Source organism: Nannospalax galili, unplaced genomic scaffold (genome assembly GCF_000622305.1).
Source record: "Nannospalax galili isolate Female #2095 unplaced genomic scaffold, S.galili_v1.0 scaffold288, whole genome shotgun sequence".
Classification (NCBI taxonomy): Eukaryota; Metazoa; Chordata; class Mammalia; order Rodentia; family Spalacidae; genus Nannospalax; species Nannospalax galili.
The window spans coordinates 65,116-90,206 of record NW_008357996.1 but is presented as its reverse complement, the minus strand read 5'-3'; the positions used below and the strand labels follow the sequence as shown (position 1 = coordinate 90,206).

Sequence of the window (25,091 nt, the reverse complement as noted above, 5' to 3'; positions counted from 1 at the left end):
CCCCCCCCCCCGGCCAAGCATCTAGGTTCCCATTCATATACCTGCTGTTGAGAGGCCGATAGTTTCCGCACTAGTCTGCCGTGGTCATCAAACCAGAGATGCCTTGAGACATTCAAAGCAGGCAGGGCGCTTTGACCACAGGTGTTCTAGGACAGCTGGGCCGAGCCTTTATACCAGCTGTGCCGTGCTGCTGGCTTGGTAACCTGACACCAGGCCCTCCCAGGTCCTTCTGCCACGTGTATGGATTTGCTGGTCCGATCATGCAGCTTGCTCCTTCTGCTGTGGTCGGAGCTATTCTCGGAAACCCTGAACAAGTTCCTTTCCTCACGTGCTAAAGAGGATTTAATCTTCCCTGTATGGCAGTCATTGTGAGGACAGTTGGACAAAAGGACAAAAGGAACGTGAAGCACAGAAGCACTCTGCACGCATCATTTAAAAGAAGCCAGAAGTCGGTTTGTCTTAATAACCTGTCTCAAATCCAACCTTCTTGGTTCCTAGCATGGAACGTTCATTACTTTCTGCATTTCAGTTCTGATTTTAGATGTTCTTTCTGTGTTGATTTAAAATCACTCTGGGTTGGGCGGTTGTACTTTATGGGGTGACGGAAACATTATTTGATTTGGGTGGAGTTGGAGTTACAGGGGTGTATTCCTAGGTAAAGAAATCATCTGGTGTATACTTAAGATTAGGGCACTTTATTGTGTATACAACATACCCCAATTTTGAAAACCACAACCTTCTTAAGCAGAATGCTGATTTATTTTTAATTAGGAAACTACACTCCCTCCGTATATCCTGCCTTTGCTACCATCCCTTGTAGACGCACCCTGACCATATCTGGCCTTTGGAGGCTGTGCCTATCCAAGACGCCTTTTCCTGTCTTGGAAACTTGTTCATTCTTTCAGAGAGTTGCTTGCCAATAGAGTGAGCTGAAATACACATTGAGGCATTTTGTTCAGGGTTTGAGGATATATTGCTAAGATACAGTCTAGCAAATGAATCACTTCTGCAAATAATGTTTAGTGAATTAAGCTGAATTTGGGATATGATGTGTTTTATGTATGTGTTTTGTATCCAGGACATACAGGCTAGGTATTTAGTGGGTAGAATTGTCACAGAAACCTTGGGAATTCTGATTATCCATGTTTTGGAGATGAAAACCTTCATTTCATTTATTAAATTACTTACCCATACTCATCAAATAATGGGAAATGAAGGGAATATCTTCAAATGAGTAGTGAGTGGTTGGGGATTGATGTTAATAACATAAATTATTGATGTTAATAACATAAATTATGCAATATGCATGGAACATAGCAAATGCTAAAGGTACAGAAGCAGTGATTATTATTATTATTGATACAGACAGTAAAATATTGTACAGTAGTTAAGAAAGTTGGGTATGAAATCTTAACAAATTTTGATTCCAGAATGGTAGCTCACGCTGAGCAAGTTACTTAATTTTTCTGAGCCTCAGTGTCAAATGTAAAACTGATGATAATTCATACCATAGTTTTGCCCTTGAATAAAAGAAGGCATTGCATAAGCAGAGTTTAGCATAGAGCCCGATGTGCATAATGTCAGCTATTATGTCCATTGCAGTTACAGCAAATACTCCTTAGTTCATTAATTTTTTCAAAGCAATTTTTATTGAATGTGTCCTGATTTCTAGTCACCATGCTAGGCAGGTAAATCCAGGCTGTACCAGATCCTGTCAATCTATGTACAGTCCTTAAAAGATGAATAAAGTGATAAAGGGCAAAATTTGCATTCCATCTGACTGAAGTGGGAATGAAAAAGAACTTTTTAAAAAAAGATTTTATTTTTATTTTGACTTATGTGTATGTATGTGAATGTGTGTGCCCATGCCTGCAGATGCCAGAAGAGAGTGTTAGGTCTCCTGGAGCTGGAATTATAGGCAGTTGTGAACTGCCTGATCTGGGTGCTGGGCACCAAACTACAGTCCTTTTCAATGGTAGCAAGCTCTCTTAACCACTGAGTCATCATCTCTCCAGCCTCAAGAAACTTTTGAACTCTATTTTATATTTAGTATGATTGGCAAGATTGGGAGGGTGCCTGAGATTTATTACATCTGTGACCATCTTCTCTGTCACCTTATAACCCCTACTGTTGGTAAAAATTCTTGAACCAGGATTAATCTGTGGGAGAGTAATTGTTAAGTTATACATGAAGGCCATGTACATGTTTTCAAACTCAGTGCTCCTTCAGAGACAAGATGCTGCTGATTTCATGGGAGCGCAGACAGTCCCTGGTTAGATGATAAGCTTTATGAGAACTCAGTCTGAGAAGTTGTGAATTGAATTCACTGAGTTGTTTGAGCCCAACTTATGAAATGGAGGTGGCATAGATTGTGGTGAGGGTAAGAGAGATCCTTATGCACTGTCTGGGGCAGACAGCAAGTGCTGGCTCACAGTTAATGTTTTTATTATTAGCTTGCTTGCTTAGTCAGGTATTAGGTGATTCACACCAAGAGTCTTTGAAAAACATTTCTCTATCCAGCTAAGCAAAGCAGACTTGTCTAATTTTTACTAACAATTTCCCTTGTTTGGTAGCACCTTGAAAGCACTTCCTGTATAATGTTTCTTGAAAACAGTAGCGATGTGCCACATAGGCCTGGTCCTCTGTGATCACAACAGTCTGTTTTACTTAACTGGAAAACACAAGCCATCTAGTACTTGGGTGGATGGTATAATTTGGTTGGGGGAGGGGGGGTGGTGTCCAGAACACATTAATCTACCCAGAAGAGGACTGTGGTCAGTCTGAGCTCACACCTGTAGCCTTGGGAATATCCAATGGGGGAGCTGTGAGAAGAGCATAAATAGCCACACACTGTTGTAGATGGAGGCTCCCTCACAGTAAAAGGAAACTGAACATTCAAAAGCAGATTTGTTGAGGATGGGATTGGAAGAGGTTGGATAATGGGCATAATGGTAGATAGGAGGTATAAGTTCTAATGTTCTATGGCACGGTAGGGTGAATATAGCTAATAATATTGCAGTACATATCTGAAAACATCAAAGGAAAGACTTTGACTGCATTCACCATACAAACAAATAAAAGTTTAGAATGATGGCTATGTTAATCATCCCATCCATAGCATTTCTCAATGTATAGATGAATCAAAAATCACATTGTATAATACCTAATAAAAATGCACAATTATTATGTGTCAATCAAAAGAAAATAAGAAGGTAGATTCACAAAAACTGTACATAGGAAGTTAGTTGGGTACCTAGAAAAGTAAGAAGCAATTACAACTGATCTGCTTTGACATCTCATTCGGTCCAGTAGCGTATGAAGTACTAGAAAGAACCTAAGGATTTTAGGTCTGACAGCCATTAAATTGCGGAGCACTGAGCAAGTTCCTCAGTTCTTTTACTGCATCTTCATCTGTCAACCTAGGTGCTTGGATTCACCAGATGTGTCAGCTTCCTTGCTGTGCTGTCTCCTGTCTTTTATCCAGTTAGCCCCCTTCCTCTCACCCCTGTATGTATGTATATATGCATGTATGTATGTATCTGTGTTCCTTTGTGTATAGGTATGTGTATGCCATGGTTCTCGTTTGGTGGTCAGAGTACAACCTAATGTATTGGTCTTCACTTTCCACCTTGAGATAGGGTCTCGTTCTCCCTGCGTATGCCTGGCTAGCTGACCTGTGGACTTCTGGGAATTCTCCCATCTCTGCCTCCCTTCTCAATGTGGGGAATTGGGATTATAGACACTTGTTATTGCATCCTCCTTTACATGGATTCCTGGTATTTGAACTCAAGTTCTTATGCTTGCATCATAAGTGCTTTATCTATTGAGCCATTTCCACACCTCCCAGTGAATCTTTCTAAGTTCTATCCAGTTGTGGCTTATACTTAACTTTCTCCAGCTGGGGAATGAGGTGTGGGTGCTGGGTACTATGAAGATATAATTTTTTTTCAAAACTTTGTAAAGAGTTGTTAATTAAAAAATGTATCTCTCTGGGTCTGGAAAGATGGCTCAGTAGTTGAGAGCACTGGCTGCTTTTGCAGAGTACATGAGTTCAATACTGAGCAACCACATTGTGGCTAACACACCGTCTGTAACTCCAGTTCCAGGGGATCGAACGCCCTTTTCTGACCTCCGAGGGCACTGCATGACACAGGTGCACTTACATGCAGGCAATATACTCATACATATAAAATAAAAATAAATAATAAAATATTTTAAAAATGTATCTTCAACTTTTGGTTTTTAACAAAAACATTTTCTCATCATTTTTATTTTTCAATCTCATTTTGTAACTACCTTTATTATTCTTTTAATTGTTCTTAAGCTAGAATTCATGAAACTAAGAGCTACAATGACTAGTGTTCATTTTCTGTAGTTAGCCTGTGCATACAATTTCTTGGGTTCCTATGGTATATTTTGATATTAATTATTCTGATTTTAAGAAAAGGGCTATACATTTTTGCCTTTTTAAAGGAATAAGGGAAATTTCAGGTGTTATTGGGGGCATGTAACATTCAATTTCTTAAAATAAGTGGAAAATAGCAAAATTTCAAAGCTTTTGTAGGCACATAATAACATCATTTGCACCGAAAGGCTTGTTTCCTATTTTAAGATTTTTAATTCTTCAACTAACCCTTAAAATATATCTAAGAATTACTAATAATCAGTGGCAAATAAATTGTATGATTATTTATAGAGTGTATAATTACTGATAAGGTGGTAGTGTTCAGGGAAGGAAATTAGTAACTCCTATGCAATTTGGAATAAGTCATTTAACATTCCTGAACTTTAAACTGGGACAATGCTACCTACTTTAACAGCCTCACAAATCATTTGTGAAGATTAAGCAAATATGGGGCTGGAGAGAAGGCTCAGCACCTAAGGGCACTGGCTGCTCTTGTAGAGGGCTTGGGTTTGGATCCCAGCACCCACATGGCAGATAACAACCTTCCACAACTCTAGTTCATGGGATCTTACATCCTCTTCTGGTCTTTGCAGGCATTGCATACATGGGTGCACTTAATGTACATGGAGGCAAAATACTCATACCCATAAAAATAAGATCAATAAAAATAATAAAAAAGATTATGAAAAGATGCCTACCTTTGTATAATAATGACACAATTTCTGATACATAATTAAAACATAATAAAGCAGAATGAGACTTGTTTTATTTATTATATGTGTATGCATGTATTGCCTGAATGTATGTGTGCTGGATAGCTTTAGTGTCAACTTGACACACCTGGGTTGAGGGAGCCTCAGTTGGGGAATTACCTCTACTGGACTGGCCTGTGGCCATGTCTGAGGGGCATCTTCTTGATGAGTGATGTGGGAGGGCCCAGCCCACTGTGGGTGGTACCACCCCTGGGCAGGTGGGTCTGTGTTGCAAGCAGGGGCCAGGGAGCAATCCTGTAAGCAGCATTCCTCCATGGCCTGTGCTCCAGCTCCTGCCTCCAGGTTCCTGCCCAGAGTCCCTACCTTGGGCTCCGTGATGAACTGTGAGCCGGGAGATGTAAGATAAATAAACCTTTTCCTCCCCAAGTTGGTAGTGGTCAGAGTGTTTTGTCACAGCAATGAAGAAACAAACTAGGACAGTATATAAGTGCACCCATGTTGTGCAATGCCCACGGGGGGACAGAAGATGCTGGTGGATCTCCTGGAACTGGAGTTACAGACAGTTGTTAGCTGCCATGTGGCTGCTGGGACTTGAACCTGGTTCTGCAAGAACAGCCAGTCTTAACTGCTGAGCCATCTCTTTGGTCTGTGGAATGACACTCATAAGAGCATATCCATACATTATCCTTTCAAAACTGTCAAGTGCTATATAAATATAGGGAATGACTACCTGAGGCTCAGTACTGCTCACTTCTCCCACAAGGTTGTTGTACCTTTCTGTCTGTTCATACTATCTCTCTGTTATCTGTACATCCTTGCACTGTTTTGTTGCTTTTTTAATGATACATGCCCCGCATCAATGGCAATGTGTTCTTTCTTTATACCTCCCTCAGTTAGTAGGTGTATAAGAGGGGAGAGGGACTATTGAGAGGACTGTCTTAGCTACTTTTCCTCTTGCTATGATAAAATACCAGACAAAAACAACATAAGAAAGGGTTTATTTTGGCTCACAGTTCTGGAAGCATCTAGAAGTATCTCCATTATGGTGGAGAAGAAAGTCAAAGCTACAGGAGCTTGAAGTAGCTGGTCAGGTGGCACTCACAATCAGGAAGCAGAGAGAGGGAGGGAGAGGGAAGGGGAGGAGAAGGGGAGTGGGAGAAGTGCTTGTTCTCAGCTTTCTTTTTAAAATTTTTAAAAATTTATTATTTTTAAATTTTATGTGTGTGTATTGCCTGCATGCATGTAAGTGCAATGCCCAAAGAGGTCAGAAGAGGGTGTCAGATCCCCTGGAACTGGAGTTACAGACAGTTCTTAGCTGCCATGTGGGTGCTGGCATTGGAACCCAGGTCTTCTGCAAGAAGACCCAGTGTTCGTAACCACTGAGCTATCTCTTCAGCCCCCCATTTTCTTCTTTTTATATAGCTTTAGAGAGTCATCCCATTTCATTTAGCCTAATCAAGATAATCTCTGCAGGCATGCTTGGAAGCCCATTTAGAAAGAACTTGGGGACAGGTTGAAGAGAGTTCCATATATTGCTGGGTAAGATTGGAGACCATGTTTTGTATGTTGGAGGTTATTATTTTGGGGCAGATGAGTTGACACTTTGGAAAAGTGACCTCTGGTGTCAGTCTGAAGAATGGACCCAAGAAAGGAAAAACTGTAGGCCAGTAAGTAGATACTAAGGGGGTATGAGGGAGATATAAAATTAAGGAAATATATTCATTGGTGGTACACAGTACTAAGTTTTGTTCTGAGCCAAGAATGTAAGATTGAGGTAGGTCCTTGTCAAGGACTGGTATAGGTAAAGGTTCTTTACATCTTCCATTATTATTTTACATTTACTGAATCACTCTCTCTCTCTCTCTCTCTCTCTCTCTCTCTCTCTCTCTCTTTCCTGTGTCTGTGTGTGCACGTGTGTGTAGGCCAGAGAACAAAATGCACTATGCAACTTGGGTTTAAATTCAGGTCGTCAGGTTGGCAGCAAGCACTTTACCACCACTGACCCATCCCAGCCATCCCATTTATAACTCTTTCTGATTTTTCAGTCTGGCCAGATAGTCCAGTCTGGGGCTTTGAAGTGGCTATGCAGCCCAAGGATGACCTTGAACTTGTGCTTCTTCTTCGACCTTTCCCGAAGCTGGGAGTGCCACCATGCTCAGTTTATGAGATGCTGGGGAATCGAATCCAGCACTCCCTGCTTGTTAGCCAAGCACAGTCACATCCCCAGGCATTCCTCTTCACTGGCAAGGCGGTACCTAGGTCCACAGAGCTCAGCCGGCTCCCTTGCGCCTGCGCAGTGGCGGAGTCCTGGCGCACGCGCAGCACGGGCGGCTTGGAGGTGCTGGCGGTGTTGTCAGTCGCGGCACAGGGTTGTCGCCCTAAGCCGAGCGCGTGGTTCCGGCTCCTCCCTCTCCCGCCTCCTCGGTCCCCGCCATGGTGTTGGAGTCGGTGGTCGCCGACCTGCTGAACCGCTTCCTGGGGGACTATGTAGAGAACCTGAACAAGTCCCAGCTGAAGCTGGGGATCTGGGGCGGTAAGCGCGAGACCGCGGCGGGCTGGGAGCGGGGGAGGGGGCGTCGCGAGTGCCTGTCCCCGGACTGCGCGCACGAGAGTCCGTGGTCCCAGCGGGTGCGGGTTCCCGAGGGTCGGGGCGCGGGAGCTCCAGAGCGGGTCCCAGCTCACCGTCATGCCCCTGCCGCCGCGGCCTTGCTGGGGGCCGCGCCCTGCGTAGTCTGCCTTTGACCCCTCCGCATACAGTTGCAGTCTACCTCACGACCACACGTCAGAGCACGGCTATGTCGTCATGCTCCCTCAGGTGCCAGCCGTAGCATCTCAGCCCCTGGCGGGCTTCCGTCGCTGGTGGATCCGGAGGCCTGGAGAGGGATGGGCGAGGGGGTCCCTAGGAAGACGGTGTGTGCTGTCTCCATTGCCTCCTAGACTGGGCGCTGGCAGCTCCCGGGAAAGGGATGCCTTCACATCCCTACTTCCTCCTTGGGCAGAGGGCCCAGCAGTTTTGTTTTGAAATAGAAGCTGAAGCCACGGCCGGAGGCGGCGTTAATTAGGGTTGTCTGCTTGGGTGCAAGTCCGGGAAAGTCTGCCAAGGTTTTTTAGAGATTACGAATATAAGTCTATGATGAGTAGTCTACTGCGCATTCTTCATTAAGTTAAAGATGCTCAGTAGGCAACACTTGTCAGAGACCCTGACTTGGATCCCCAGCACCGCAGAATAAAAGCATATTGGGTACTAGGTTTGGTGATATTAGGAACATGATTTTTTTTTTTGATTAGCAGTGAGACTTGGTAATGTTGTCAGCTTTGGAAGGAAAAAAAGAGCTTTGGAAGGAAAAACAAAACAAACCACAAACCAAAACGCTCGAACAAAATGAGTGGAACTGCTTTTAATTGCAAAAGGATTAAGGCTCTTGTACACTACCCAATGGGGTAGCAGCAAACAAAATGTGGCGACAAGATCCAAGTTTAAAATACAGTTGTTTTTTTTTTTTTTTTCAATTGGGCAATGCTGTTATTGAACCATGAATGTGGCCCTGAGTTATGGAGGAGCCTATCTTTTATCTTTTAACAGGTTCCTGGCCATGTGATTGGTTCCTTGTGGTTTTCCCATAAATGCTGCTTTGTGTACCCATCCCCTCAGTAGCATGCCAAAGGGGAAGTGAAATAACTGTCTACAGTCTTCTGCAGAGAGAGATCATGTGTTTCTTCAGATGCCATTATTCCTTGTAATTTCTAAACATTTGAAATTTGAAAAGAGTGGTGGTGGGCTAGCAAATATGAAATCTCATAGAGAGCACTGAGTTCTAGGCCTAGTGTTGTGCTTGTGGTAGACAAGCCATTCACCTTACTGGACCTTTTTATCTTCATTTAAACCATCACAGAGAAAATGTACATTCTGAAGAGTTTAAATCTTACTGGACAACATGTGTTGTTTGTCTTTTTTAAAAATAAGGGGCTGGAGAGATGGCTCAGCAGTTAAGAACACTGGTTGTTCTTGCATAAGACCGGGGTTTGAATCCTAGCACCCACATGGCAGCTAACAACTGTTCATAACTCCAGTCCCAGGGGATCCAACAGCCTCTTCTTACCTTCGCAGGCATTGCACAACACAGATGCACTTACCTACATGCAAGCAGTACATGCATACACATAAAATAAAAGTAATAAATAAAATTTTAAAAAATGAAAATGTATGGGTACAGTTGAAGATGACTTCACCACCAAATTCTTTCTCTTTTGCCTTCAAAATTAGAAGTTGAAGAAGTTAGCATCTGAGGGATAGCCCAGTGTCAATATTCTGTAGTTCAAACTGTTTTAACAATGAATCCAGTCTGAATGTTTTGAACTTAGCGCTGAAATTAAAGTGTCATAATGTTATACCACCCCTCTCTCCCCATTGCTTTCTGATGAAATCTAGGCATGGACATTTTGTTTCCCTTTGTCTTATTTTCTGCTTTAGTAAATTTTGTGGTGCTGGAGATCCAGTTTGAGACCTTGCATGCTTGGTGATACTCCACACTGAACTCCATCCTATTTGCTGTGTTTTAGAATAAAATACTCTGCCAGTCTGCATTATCTGTATCATGTGTCTCAGCAGAAAAAGCCATTTCTTCCACCAGTTGTCCAGGCAACATTTAGTCACACAGTCCCTTGGTTTTGTCAGTGCATAGTTCTGTTTCTGTGAAGTTTAACTTGTAGTTTCTGGAAGTCATGAGCTTTTTTTTTTTTTTTCTTTCAGTTATTGCTCAACATGTCTTTCTAACCCTGATTTCCCTGAAAATAGAAAGGCAAGTTATCTTAGTTGATTAATAATCTACTTTGAAAAGATTGGTGAAGAAATTGGTCTTAGACAAATGGGACTATTAACCTTACAAAATGGTTGAGATCTATGATATCCATGGTGTTGACAAGGTTTGTAAAGAAATGAAAATTTTATGTAGTCCTATTTGAAAACTATATTTGCATTAGCAGATAAGATTACATGCCACTGGCTTTGATTTCTTTTTAAATTCTAAATGTTCAAACCTTCAGAACAGGAAGAATTCTGCCTGTAGAAATTTTACCTACTTCATCTTCCTGCTCTTTAGAGAATAAGTCAAGTTGATAGACCTTGGCTGGCATGTTAGCCTAGCCCAAGGCAGTAGTTTTCAGTGGGGAGTTTGTAACCAGGGGGCTATTTGGCAGTGGTCTAGGATATTTTTGGTTGTCATAGTGAGGACAGAAGTGTGCTGCTGGTTTGTGTTGGGTAGACGCTAGGAATAGTGCTAAAAACATGCAGTGGGAGATCTGGGGACTGCCTTAGTTTGCTTTCAGTTGCTGTGATAAAAACATTGACCAAAACCAACTTGGAGAGGAAAGGTTTTTTTGGCTTACAAGTACAGTCCATCATCAGGGGAAGCCAAGGCAGGAACTCAGGGCAGGAACCTGGAGCACAGGCCACGGAGGAATGCTGCTTACTGGCTTGCTCCTCTGGCATTTGCTCAGCCTGTTCTCTTATTTAATACAGGACCACCTGCCCAGGGGTGGCACTGCCCATGGTGGACTCCCCCCAAACCCCATATCACTTACCAATAAAGAAAATGCCCCACAGACATGGTCGTAGGCCAATCCAATGGAGGGAATTCCCCAGTTGAGGTTCTCTCTTCCCAGGTGTGTCAAGGTGACAACTAAAGCTGTCCAGCACAATTGAACCCTTGTCCACTTGACACACAAGCACATCACTGTTATACCACAACCTTTCCATTTCTTATCTCCATGACATATTACTATTACAACATCACAATACAACTTTGAAAGTCTCACAGTTCTTAAAAAAATTTAAATACTTTAAAAGTTAAAAGTCTTTCTTAAAAGTCTCTTAACTGTGGGCGCTTGTAGACTCCAAAACAAGTGAAGTACTGCCTTATTTCAAAGGAAAGATTTGGATACATGTAAATAAAACTAAACTCCAGCAGAATAGCTCAAGTCTGGACATCTGGGATTCACTCACAATCTTCTGGGCACCAAAGGGCTTGGGCAGCTTCCGTTCTCTGGCTCTATTGTCCACAGCACACACAGCTAGTCCTGTAGGCTCAGGCCAGTTCCACTCCACACCTGCTCCTGTCCTTCATTGTTCCATGGTCCTGGCATCTCCAATATGCTGGGTTCTCTATTGAAACTGAGGCTGCACCTTCACCAGTGGGCTTTCCTGGCCTCTCAGGGTGCAAAACCTCAAGTTCTCTCCATGACCACTTCACACTTTCAACAGCAGAACCATGCAGGAGAGTCTTACACATTACCAAGTTCTGCTTCCATCTTGAGATGGAGGTTCAGGCCCCCTCTAGACCAGAGCTTCTGTGTGCTGACCCTGGGGAAACACTTCCCAGAAGATTTTGCCACAAGGAGGCTGGTCTCTTGTTACAGCTGAGTTTTCAGCCCCAGCTAACCAGCATCAATTATCCCAGTAAAGCAAAGGTTTTACTTCAGTGATGCTGGTCTTAATCACAGCAGATTCTTCAGCACCAGCCAACCAGAAACCACAGATTCTCTACAAACAGCCCTGATAATCTTTATTTCCCTTTGAAGCTTCACAAGCCAGGCCTCCATTGTCAACACCTCTTTCAGCAATTTTCCAGTCCAAAACTCCCACAATCCTCCCAGACATACATGGTCAGGTCTTTTGCAGCAATACTCCACAATCCTGGAGTATAATCCAATTTCTGTATTAGTTTGCTTTCAGTTGCTGTGATAAAAAACTGACCAAAACCAACTTGGGAAGGAAAGTGTTTATTTGGCTTATACCATAGTCCATCATCAAGGGAAGCCAGGACAGGAACCCGCGGCACAGACCAGCGAGGAATGCTGTTTACTGGCTTACTCCTTTGGCTGGTGTGCAGCCTGTTTTATATAATACAGGCCCACCTGCCCAGGGATGGCACCACCCACAGTGGCCAGGGCCTTCCCACATCACTCAACCATGACAAAGTATGTTACTCTTAAATTTCTAATGAGGGCTAGAGAGATGGCTCAGTGGTTAAGAGCGTGTGCTGCTCTTGAGAGGACCCTGGTTCAGTTCCCAACATCCTTAGCAGTCTATAACTCCAGTTCCAGGGGATTCGACCCCCTCTTCTAACTTCCATGGAGACTGAACACACGTGGTGCACTTCCATGCATGCAGACCAAACACTCATATGAATAAAAAATAAAAATAGAATACATATAAAAAAGAAATTTCTAGGCAAATACTTCAGCAACTGAGCCACAAACCTCAGCCCTTTGTTTTGTTTTTGGTGAATGTTTTATTTTTACTTTCTACAGTATCTTATGTAGTCTAGGCTGGTTTTAAACTCATTATGTAGCTGAGAATGACTTTGAACTCCTGATTCCTGCTTCTGCCTTTAATGACTAAGATTGCTGGCATGTAGCACCAGGCCTGGCTTCCCCCTTAAATTTCTGATAATTAAAATCTTGATGGTGGTACAAGAAAAATCACAAAGACTTTAAAAGAGAAAGACCCATCCATTATTAAATAAAACCACTGCCTATTTTTCTGGAGAGAAAATTATGAAGAAAACTCAGAGGTACAGATTTCCCCCTAACTATCTGTGAATATGATCAAGATTAGCACCCAGTGGCCAAGTTTAAATTTTTTTTCCCCACTGAAATGCCCTTTCTATGTAATTTGCCTTTTTGTTTGATTTTTTTCTTTTGAATTTTTGAGACAGGATCTCTCTAGCCCATACTGGTCTAGAATTCACCAAGTAGCCCAAGCTGGCCTCAGACTCTCCATCCACTTGAGACTCCACCTTCTGAATTCTGGAATTACAGCCACGAACAACCTATTTTCAAGAATATTTCTTCATCTGTTTTTGTTTTTGCTTTTGTTTTGGTTTGGGTTTTGTTTGGGTTTGTTTGTTTTTTGTCTTTTTGAGGCCTCATCTCCTTGTAGCCCAGCTGTCCTGGAACCTGCTATGTAGTCCAGGCTGGCCTTGATTTCAGTGGAGATCCACCTGCCTCTGCCTTCCAAGTGCTGGGATTAAAGGCATTTTGTCTCCCAGCTACAAAATGGTTTTTAAAAACACATTTAAGGGGTTGGAGAGATGGCTCAGCAGTTAAGAGCACTGGCTGCTTTTGCAGAGGATCCGGGTTCAAATTTCAGCACCCATCTCCTCAGGCATTACACGACATGGGTGCACTTACCTACATGCAGGCAGTACACGCATACACATAAAATGAAAATAATAAAATTTAAAAAATAATAAAATAAAAAATAAATATTAACGAATAAAATATTTTAAAAATAAAAAAATAAACATTTAAACCAGAGCAGAAAATGTTCACTATTACTGGTACCAAAAATTCTATTTTTTTTCGGTGTTATGGATCAAACTCTGGACCTTACACATTCTAGGCAAGCCTCCTACCACCAGCCTTTCTCTTCGTAGCCAGAGTCTCAACTACATAGCCCAGGTTGGTGACTTGTTAAGCATGTAATAACCACAAACTAGTAAATTGATTCTATAATAAAAAAAAAAAGAAATTTCTAATGAGAAACAGGTCTCTTAAATCACTATAGATAAAATTGCATGATCTTTGCTTGGATGATCCCAGGGAGTTTTAAGAACCAAAATATTGTGTTACCATAATTTGAAAATCTTTCTTGTGCGGTGCCTCTCTTGATAAGTATAATGCCATTTACAATGATATCCACAGTAAAGAAGAAACTTGTAGAGTGAAACAGATGGACAGAGTTATTAGACAGTTTAGAACCAGGATATATTTTCTGAATATTGCTTTTAAATTGAAGAAGCAGGACCAGCAAGATGGCTCAGTGGCTGAGGGTGCTTGCCACCAAACCCTAGGACCTGAGTTCCATCCTTGGGACCCACATGTTAGAAGGAGAGAATGGATACCTGTTAAGTTGTCCTCTGACCTCACAGGCTTGCAGTGGCATACACACCTCCCCACTTCCCACAAATCAGTAAATGTAATAAATATTCTTAAGTTGGAAAAGCAAAAACAGTAAGAAGTGGCAAACAGTTCTTACGTATTTTTGAAAGTGGTTAGGCGAAGTACCTTTTAAAAACTTGCTGTTGGAGAAAGTGGCCTTAGTTATTGGCTAGTTATAGGATCCCGGAGAAAGCATTTTAATTCTTTCAGTCTCAGTTTCCTAATCTATGAAATGGACATATAACACTCAGTGTTTGTGGTGGAAATGAAGAAAATCCTTTGTAATTGTTAATGATGGACAGTAAATGGTGGGTGGGAACAGTCTGATTTGTTTTACTTTCCTAAGTGTGTTTCTTCTAACTTCAGACATCTGAGGTATGATATTCTGTGTGGTAATTTCATATTAGGCTAACACTACATGTATGTAAATATCTCTTATTTTCCAAACACATTTCTTAAAAGCAAAGAAACTTTTCTCACTTGTATTTATACTTGACAGTACTTGTATTTTCTGCAGCAATTTGTAAGGCAGGCCTTCAAAGGTTCAGAAATGAGGCTGGTGGGCATGTGCTGCCAGATCAGGTTTATCAAGGTGTTTGCTCCCACTGGTACCAGCAGATAAATTATACAGCCTTTAGCTACTTGTGATGTGCCCAGGATTTAATTATTTAAAGAGTAACGTGTTTTAAAAGGTATGTTGAGCCAGGCGTGGTGGTGCACGCCTTTAATCCCAGCACTCGGGAGGCAGAGGTGGATCTCTGTTAGTTCAAGGCCAGCCTGGTCTACGTAGTGAGTTCCAGGACAGCTGGGGCTACAGGGAGACCCTGTCTCAAAAAGACCGAAAAAAAAAAAAAAAGGTATGTTGAAATGTCAGATCTTTTGCAATGTAGTGTTGCAATGTAAAATCTTTGTCAATTTGATTTCTTTTTCAACGTGATTTACTTCAAAGGAGCACGAATAGCCTCCATTCAGGACTCCGTGGCTTACTTCCCTCAAGCAAGAATAAACCCTAGATTGTGATGTGTCAGATTTGAGGGGTGACTGTCCTACAAGGAATAGGAAGTGGGTAGAGTGCACTGAGAGTTTGTGGCTTTGCCAGCCAGGTTTTGCCTATGCTGTTTCCTGTTTTGTCCTTCACCCAGGTCCTTCCCTATCAGCTGACAGTTACTGCAAATGCTAGGGACTGCAATTGTAGATTTTGAATTCTTTTTTTCACATTTTAAGTATTTCTATGTGTACAATTTGACTTCTTGCAGTTGGCACATAAGTCAGCACAAAATTAACTTACATTTCATATGTACTTCACATATACCTTGTATATCTAGCCTACAGTTAGTTTTGGTGTATATGTCACATAAGATTGGCTGTGTGAGTCTCCATTTGTGGCAACATATCTGCACCAAAAAGTTTTAGATTTTGGAGTATTTTGGGTTTTAGATTTGTGATGTTCAACTTGAGTTGTTGGAGCAGAGCAGCATCAGGTGGGAGAGAGAGCACTGGGCCTGCACCAGTCATGAGGAAACCCAGGTCAATATTTACCTTCCACCAGGAGTGAGACTTCTGGCAGGTCACTGATGGGCAGTTGTTTCTTTTCTTTTTTTTTTTTGGAGACAGGGTCTCTTCTGTAGCCCCAGCTGGCCCGGAACTCATTATCCACACCAGGCTGGCCTTGAACTCACAGAGATCCACCTTTCTCTGCCTCCTGAGTGCTGGGATTAAAGGTGTGCACCACCACCCCCTGGCCAACAGGAATGAAAGATGTGACCATGTCTTCTCTGGCTTTAAGCCAGAAGGCTGGACCAGCCAGATTTCTTCATTAGGCCAGAGGCATTGCCTATGCATCCAGAGTGAGATGCACCAGTGCAGTACACAGCTCTGCCTTTCCTTCTTGTTCTTTCTTCTTACCGATCAGAGAAGAGCCAGTCCTGAGACGTTCAGGTTCATCCTGTGTTTTTGAATCTGCATCACTCTGTGGTGTCTTAGCTGTAGGGAAGCTTGAGAATGAAAGAAAAAGCAGTTTTTGTTTTTGTTCTGCTTTATTTTGCCTCATTATATGAAACATGAAACCCACTGAGAGTTTTTCTTTAGATTTATTTTTATTTATGTCTATGAATGTTTTGCCTACATGTATTGCAAGTGCACCATGTTTATGCAATGCCTGCAGAGGACTGAAGAGGGTATCAGATTCCCTGGAACTGGAGTTACAGACAGTTGTGTGAACCACCATGTGGGTGCTGGGAACTGAAACTGGGTCCTCTGCAGGAGTAGTGCACTTAAGTGCTGAGCCATCTCTCCAGCCCCAGACGGGGGTTTTAAAAACCTTTTTCTTAGATAACAGTTGCTACAGTGGCGACAACATTAACTTGTCTTGCAGCACATGAAATAAAGAACAAAAAATCAGTAGTATGGAGTCATATAATAGCAAAGCAGTGCTTAAAAATTTAAAGTGGGGGGCGGCTGGAGAGATGGCTCAGTGGTTAAGAACACTGGCTGTTCTTGCAGAGACCCGGGTTTGAATCCCAGCACCCACATGGCAGCCAACAACTGTCCGTAACTCCAGTCCCAGGGGATCTGACAGCTTCTTCTGTAGTCCGCAGGTATTGCACGACATGTGTGCACTTATATACATGCACATAAAATAAAAATAATAAATAAAATATTTAAAAACTCTTAAATTGGATATACCTTTGCATATTTAAATAGCATCATTGATGAAAATCCATGCCTTTTCTAGAAATAGAACTGAAAGGGAGCTTTAATAGTCATTTGCTAGGAAGCTCTGTGCATTATTTAGATTTTAAGATCCATGTAGTGTATTGAAATGAGAAAGTTCTGTGGTGACAGTGCAACTTTCCATCTTTATTTGTCAGGACTTCTTGTTTCAGCAATGAAGTGGAAAGTGAGAGCCTGTCATTTCCTCTCTCTTCCACTGGGGAACTAAAGCAATCTGGATTGGTTAATTTGGAGTCAAATAGTTCAATTCATTTGGAATGAATTCCTACAATATTTCCTTCAGTATTTATGAATCCGTGTACCATTAACATAACTTGATTCATACTTTTATAGACTGTTCAGTAGCTCATTTCTTTGGGAGGTCTCTAAACAAGCTGACAGACTTTCAGGTAAATGAGGACTGCTTTTGCTGTAGATGTAGAATGTTAAAAAAAGCAACTAGCACTATGTAGTCTTTTGGCACTGTTTTATACTACCACACTAGATTAGGGCCTGATATTTTTACTTGTTGGTTATTTTTTATTATAGCTTTGGATTAATTTTTATGTTTTATATTAAGAACTTACCAGGGGGTCAGAAGTCACAGGCTCTATTCTTAACACTGCTATAAAATAGTTTTATGATGGTCGGTAAAACATCCCATCTCTTTAAATTTCAGTTTCTTCATGTTATAAAGTGGAGTGAGATTGAAAGATCTGTGTGGTACTGGAATAATTCTAAAATGTCGTTTATGAATTGCTCTTTTGTTTTGAAAAGGAATAAAGTTTTAGAAAAAAGTTCCAAGATGACTTTTTCAGTGTTGTCCCTTGTGTGTTTCCTCTGGGGCAGCATCCCTTCTGCTAGTGGTCCTAGCATGACCCTTGCCTCTACCCTTCTCAGTTTTCGAATTTTTGATGTTGCTTTCAAAATGCAGAGACTAACAGGCCTGGAACCAACAGGCCTCTCAATGCTGACTCTGATAATTGCTTGGTATATTGGTGTGTGTGTGTGTGTGTGTGTGTGTGTGTGTGTGTGTGTGTATAAACTCTGCCCTCCCAAAGAAAATAAATTTCCCCTCAGAATTTAAAGCCTATACCCTTCCTAAAAGGAGAGAATGGTGTTCTGAACACAGCATTGAGCATCAGCAGATTTGATATTGGCGCTACCTCTTGTAGGTTGCTGTAGTATTCATAGGCCAGTCATTTAGCCTCATGAAACTCAGTTTCTCTTTCTGAATGTTTGTGACCTACCTCCTGCCCAGGAAGCTGCGAAGACCCAATAATTGACAGATCTGAAAATTTTTCTGAAATACCAGTGATATTGCAGTTTCCACCCCAGTACTACGTGCACTCTTGAGTCAATTAAGTCAGTATTGAGTACCAACAGTGTCAGAAATCAGTAAGGAGTTCATAATTAGGTTGAGAATTTATGTAAAGTTAAATACCAAAAGAGAAATACAACATAAATTTCTGGGAAAATATGGGCAGATTATTTTTATTATTTTTGTTTTATGAGTGTGAGTGTTATGCCTGCATGTAGGTAGGTGCACTGGTGTCATGTAGTACCTGAGGAGGTCAGAAGAGGACAGTAGATCCCCTGGAGCTGGAGTTATTGATGGTTGTTAGCTGCCATGTGGGTGCTGCTAATTAAACCCCAGTCCTTTCAGAACAGACCTCTGTCCTATAGTAGGATAAGGCTCAGACCTTAGCAGACAGCCTGAGAGTGGCTTTTCTGGCCTCCGTCTAACAGACTGCCTGAGAGCCCCAGGATCTGGCCTCCACGTGGTGATGAGCTCCTCCAAATTGTGCCGTACCTAACTCCCTAACTGGGATTACTTGAGCCTCTCCCGTGGAACCAGGGCAGACCTCTGCCATATGGTAGGGTAAAGCTCAGACCTTAGCAGACAGCCTGCGAGCATCTAATCTGGCCTCTGCCTAGTGTAGGGGCTGAGAACTTAGCAGACTGAGAGTGCCAAAATTGGGCCTCCCTGTAGGGAACTTCCCAGATTGTGCTCTGAGTACCTGCTGGTAGGGGTCCCAAAGTTAGAAGGAAGCCTGAGTGTACCTGACTGGAGCTTGACTTGGGCTTCTGTGGGAGCTCCTGAGTAGCTGATCTGAAGTCATCAGTTCCCTCCAAAATAAAATCTGAGAGAACCTGAAACCTAGACCAACTACCTCTACAAACCCAGTAAGAAAACAACTAAGGCACACCAATAATACAAACAAAAGCAAACCTCAACTCAACAAAAGAAGACTTGATTTTCATACCAGAGTCACAAACAATAAAAGAAATTCACATGCCAAAATCACACATACAAAAAAAAAATAAATAAATAAAATGGAAAGCCAAAACACTACGTCCCCACCGAACCCTACCAGTCCTGTAGAAGAGTTCTACAAGGAGAACCCCCTAGAAATAACCCAGGACACAGAATTGAAAAGCACAGTCATAAACATGATCAAGGAATTCAACGAATTTAAAGAACACACAGACAAACAAATCAAGGAATTAAAAGAAGATAGAAATAAATTTCTGAATGAATTCACAAAGGAGAAACATTGAAGAAAACTCAGGCTGAAATGAAGAAGAAAGTGAAAAACTCAAAAAGTCAGCTTGAAACAACGGGAAAGCCACACTGCTAGAATGAATGAAATGGAAAACAGAATATCAACACTGGAGGATAAAGTTGAAGAATTGGACTGCTCAAGCCAAGACTATGAAAATTTTAAAAAAACACAGGAATGGAATATGCAGGAGATGTGGGACAGCATGAAAAGACCAAATCTACCTATCATAGGTGTAGAGGAAGAAGAATCTCAGGTTAATGGTATTGACCAGATCTTAAACAGTATTGTGGAAGAGAATTTCTCAAAATTAAGGAACAATGTTCCCCATACAATTACAGGAGCCCATAGAACACCAAATTGACAGGACCAGAAAAGAAACTCCCCATGGCATATAGTAAAAACACTAAATGTACAGAACAAAGAATATTGAAAGCTGCAAAAGAAAAGTCACATACAAAGAAAACCCCATCAGAATTACAGCTGACTTATCAATGAAAACTATGAAAGCAAGAAGGGCCTGGACCAAGGTATTTCCGGTTCTAAATGACCATAGGTAGCAGCCCAGAATACTTTGCTCAGAAAAAAAATGTCTATTATAGTTGAAGGGAAAAAAACAATCTTCTATGACACAAATAGTCTGAAAGAATACATGTCCAAAAAACCAGCCCTTCAAAGAATACTTGAAGCAATACAAAGAAAGAGAAAGGAACAATTATATCCCAAGAGCAATGAAAGAAACTAAAGAAAGGTATAATTGGGGAAACACAGAATTAGACAAAGAATGTAAACAGTAATCAAAATGATGGTAACCAATGCACATCTTTCAAATTCAATAACTTTAAATATCAATGGACTAAACTCCCCAGTCAAAAGTCACAGGCTAGTTGAATGGATTACAAAACAAAATCCATCTTTTTGCCATCTACAAGAAATCCATCTCACCTTCAAGGACAGGCACTACCTTAAGGTAACAGGATGTAAAAGAATATTCCAAGCAAATGGCACCAAGAAACAAGCAGGGGTTGCAGTTCTAATATCTGACAAAAAAGACTTCAAACTAAAACAATCAGAAAAGATAAAAGCGGGTCACTTCATTCTGATCAAAGGAACAATTAGCGAAGAAGATATTACAGTCCTGAACATATATGCACCAAACTGTGGTGCACCCATATTCATAAAAACAACACTACAGGACTTTAAGACAGAGATTAATCCCAACTCAATAATAGTAGGGGACTTCAGTACCCCACTGTCTCCATTAGACAGGTCAACTGGACAAAGAATAAACAGAGAGACATTTGAATTAAACTATACCACACGTCAAATTGACCTAACAGACATCTTCTGAATATTCCAAACACCAAAGGATACACTTTCTATTCAGCACCCCATGGAACTTTCCCCCAAATTGTCCACATACTGGGGCACAAAACAAACCTCAACAAATACAAAAAATTGAAATAATTCCATGCATTCTATCATATCACAATGCAATAAAGCTCAAAATCAACACTGGAAGAAGCCCTAGTCACTACACAAACTCATGGAGAGTAACACATTTCTAAGTGATGAATGGGTCAAAGGAGAAATTAAAAAGGAAATAAAAGAATTTCTGGAATTTAATGAAAAGGACAATACAACACAACAAAACCTCTGGGACACTTTAAAAGTGGCCCTAAGAGGGAAGTTTATACCTCTATGTACCTACACTAAAAAATCAGAAAGAGCACAAATAAATGACTTAACATTACAACTCAAGATGCCGCAAAGGCGAGAACAAATGAAACCCAAACCCAGCAGAAGGAAAGAAATAACAAAAATCAGAGCAGAAATTAATGAAGTAGAAACAATACAATACAAAGAATCAATGAATCTAAGATGGTTCTTTGAAAAGGTAAACCAGATAGACCTTTAGCCCAGTTAACCAAAAGAAAGAAAGAGCACTTCCAAATCAAAATAAGAAATGAAAGGGGAAACGTCACAACAGACACCGAAAAGATCCAGAACATTATAAGGGAATACTTTAAAAACCTATACTCTACCAGATTTGAAAACCTGAAAGAAATGGAGGAATATCTAAAATCATGGGAACCACCAAAGTTAAACCAAGAAGAGCTCAACAGTTTAAACAGACCCATAACATATAAGGAAGTTGAAACAGTAATACAAAACCGCAAAACATCACAACTAAAAGAACCCCAGGCCCAGATGGATTTACAGCAGAATTGTACCAGACATTTAAAGAAGACCTCCAACCAATACTACTTAAATTATTTAAAACGATAGGAACAGAGGGAGAACTCCCAAATTCCTTCTATGAAGCCAGCATCACTATAATTCTGAAACCATGTAAAGACACAACCAAAAAGAAAACTATAGACCCATATCCTTAATGAACATAGATGAAAAATTCTCAACAAAATACTTGTAAACCACATACAGATGTACATCAAATTGATCATTCACCATGATCAAGTAGGCTTTATTGCAGAGATGCACAGATGATTCAATATACGCAAGTCAATAAACGTCATCAATCATATAAATAGACTCAAAGAGAAAAATCACATCATCATCTCAATAGATGCAGAAAAGGCTTTTGACAAAATTCAACATGTGTTCATAAAAAAGTACTAAAGGGAATTGGACTGGAGGGAGGGAACATCCCTCAACATAATTAAAGCTATATACAACAAAACCGCAGCCAACATCATTCTAAATGAAGAAAAACTGGAAGCATTCCCATTAAAATCAGGGACCAGACAAGGATGTTCAATATCTCCACTCCTTTTCAATATAGTGCTTGAAACTCTTGCTAGAGCAATAAAACAAGAGAAGGAAATTAAAGGAGTACTAATTGGAATTATCCTTTTTTGCAGATGATATGATACTATACCTAAAAGATCTAAAAAGTTCCACCAGAAAACTCCTAGAACTGATCCACACTTTCACTTAAGGGGCAGGTTACAAAATTTATCTACAAAAATCTGTAGCCTTTCTTTATACCACTAACAAGCAATTGGAGAAGGAGCACAGGGAAACTCTCCCCATTCACAATAGCTGCAAAAGAAATTTACAGAATCTTGGAGTAAACCTGCCCAAAGACATCAAAGATCTCTACAACAAAAATTTTAAATCATTAAAGAAAAATTGAGGAAGACAGCAGGAGATGGAAGGACTCCCCATGCTCATGGATTGGAAGAATTAATATTGTGAAAATGACCATCCTACCAAAAGCAATATATGGATTCAATGCAATCCCAATCAAAATCCCCAAGACATACTTCACAGAATTAGAAAAAAAAATCTTTAAATTTGTATGGAAGCACAAAAGGCCTGGATAGCCAAAGCCACCCTGAGCACAGAGAGCAATGCTGGGGGGATTACTGTACCAGAATCCAAATATACAACAGAGCTATAGTCATAACAACAGCGTGGTTCTGGCACAAAAATAGACACATAGATTGATGGAACTTCTTTGAGGACCCAAACTCGAGTACACACAGTTTCAGCCACCTGATATTTGACAAAGGTGCCAAGAACATACAATGGAGGAAAGACAGCATCTTTAACAAATGATGCTGGCAAAACTAGATCTCCACCTGTAGAAGAATGACATTAGATTCTTTCACCTTGCACAAAAGTCAACTCCAAATGGATCAAAGACCTCAATGTGAAACTGGAAACCCTGAAATTATTAGAAGAAAATATTGCCAGTAACTTACAAGATATAGGTGTCGGTAAATCAGACAGCAGTTGCTCAGGAATTAAGGTCAATAATCAACAAGTGGGACCTCATTAAAGTAAAAAGCTTCTGTACAGTAAAAGAATCAAGAAAGTGAAGAGAGAACCCATAGAGTGGGAAAAACCTTCACTAGTGGCATGTCTGACAGAGCTTGAACATCCAGAATAGGAGAACTCAAAAAACAAGCAAGAAAGCAAATGACTCAATTAAAAGATGGGGTAAAGATCTAAACAGAGAGTTCTCAAAGGAAGAAATAAGGATGGCTAAGGAGCATCTCAAAAAGTGTTCAACATCATTAGTAATTAGGGAAATGCAAATTAAAATCACCCTAAGGTGTCACCTTACCCCAACCAAACTGGCTAGGATCAAGAAAACAAATGATACCAAATGCTGGTGAGGATGTGGAGAAAGGGGAACGCTCATTCACTGCCGGTGGGATTGCAAAATCGTCGAACCCCTATGAAAAACAGTGTGGAGAACTCTTAAAAAACTAAAAATGAGTCTACCATATGACCTAGCTATACCACTCCTTGGCATATACTCAAAGAACTCATCCTATTGTAGAGAGACTCATACAACCATGTTTGTTGTTACTCTTTCCACAATAGCTAAGAGAAGGAAGCAACCTAAGGGCCCCTCAACTGACAAGTGGTTAAGGAAAATGTGTTACATTTACACAATGGAGTTCTATTCAGCAGTAAAGAAAGATGAAATAATGAAATTTGCAGGTAACTGGACGGTCTAGAAACTGTTACACTAAGTGAAGTAACACAGACTCAGAAAAACGAAAGTGGTATCTTCTCCCTCATCTGTTGATCATCAAATCCTTGTAAGTGAATACATATCCTGATACAACTGCAGGGATGAGGAATATGGAGGGAAAACAGGGAGGTAAAGGAAAAGAAGGAACTGAGAGATTAGTAGGATAAAGGTATTATTAAGGGAGAAATATGTAAAAAGTGGGTAGTTAAAGGGGAGGGGGGCAAGCAGGACTATACAAATAACTATGGGAATAAATGGGGAAAAAATTTCTCCAGATACACAGTTTAAAAGAAAGCCTTAAGCAACACTACAGGGATGGAAGAAGGCCATTCTAGAAGCAATGCAGTTGTTAAATGAAAATCCCAGTGCTAGAGGTGGGTTGCCCCCTATGAGCTGTTGGCTGAGGGATGCTAGAGGTACCCAAAACAATAAAGGCCATTGTCAGTAATGTTTGTTGTACACTGGAAGTGGATGGAAAAACCCTATTGCTTAAGGCACTGCATGATGTGAACTTGGAACAGGGAGAAATCAAGCTTGGACTAGGCTGGAAACTCCCTGCCACCTCATGGGTGGCTTTCATGGTGTCAAAAGGCAGCATCCAGATGACTGGGGGAGAATAGTCCCCTATAATTCTCCTCAACAACAGACCCTGGGCCCCACATGCTACACCACCAACATACCAAAGAAGATGTTTCTGTTGGTGCAATAGTGGACAGTCTAGTGCATGTACAACCAGCAAATTTTCAATTGGACATAATGCCCACTTCTAGGGGTGGAACACACATCTGGTACTGTAGACCCAGCTAGCCCTCTTTAGCAGGGGAGAATATAGGCCCCGGTGGGAAGTCACTGCAATTGCTTTGTTAGACAGAAACGATGTACCTGCTAAGGTACCAACCAAGCATTTATTTACATCCATAGGTGAAGTTATTATAGCAGTCTCTTTTTAGATGTTCTTGCTTCTTGCTGTGTGTGTTTTTATAGTAGATGGAATCTCATGGACACTGGCCAGCAGCCCATGGAAAACAGTTGATGCAGAGACCTGAAAGCCTTGCCTTAATGGGAGGAAAATTATCCCACACCTACTGTCCTAGTTTCTCCATTGCTGTGACAAAACATGCTGACCACTACCAACTTGGGGAGGAAAGGGTTTATTTGTCTTACATCTCCCAGGTCACAGTTCATCAGGGAGCCCAAGGTAGGAACTCAGGGCAGGAACCTGGAGGCAGGAGCTGGAGCACAGGCCA

At 41.1% G+C, this 25,091-nt stretch overlaps 1 protein-coding gene across 1 annotated transcript in view; it reads left to right on the top strand.

The window, feature by feature from the left end:
• Positions 1–6,474: 6,474 nt before the first annotated feature.
• Positions 6,475–25,091, top strand: part of Vps13c (vacuolar protein sorting 13 homolog C) — a gene marked incomplete at its 3' end in the record, with an annotated part of 83,725 nt that continues 65,108 nt past the window's right edge. Inside the window, exon 1 of the mRNA XM_008856026.3 lies at positions 6,475–7,651. Within this exon, the coding sequence (XP_008854248.2) occupies positions 7,552–7,651 (100 nt within the window). The remainder of the gene's footprint in view (positions 7,652–25,091) is intronic.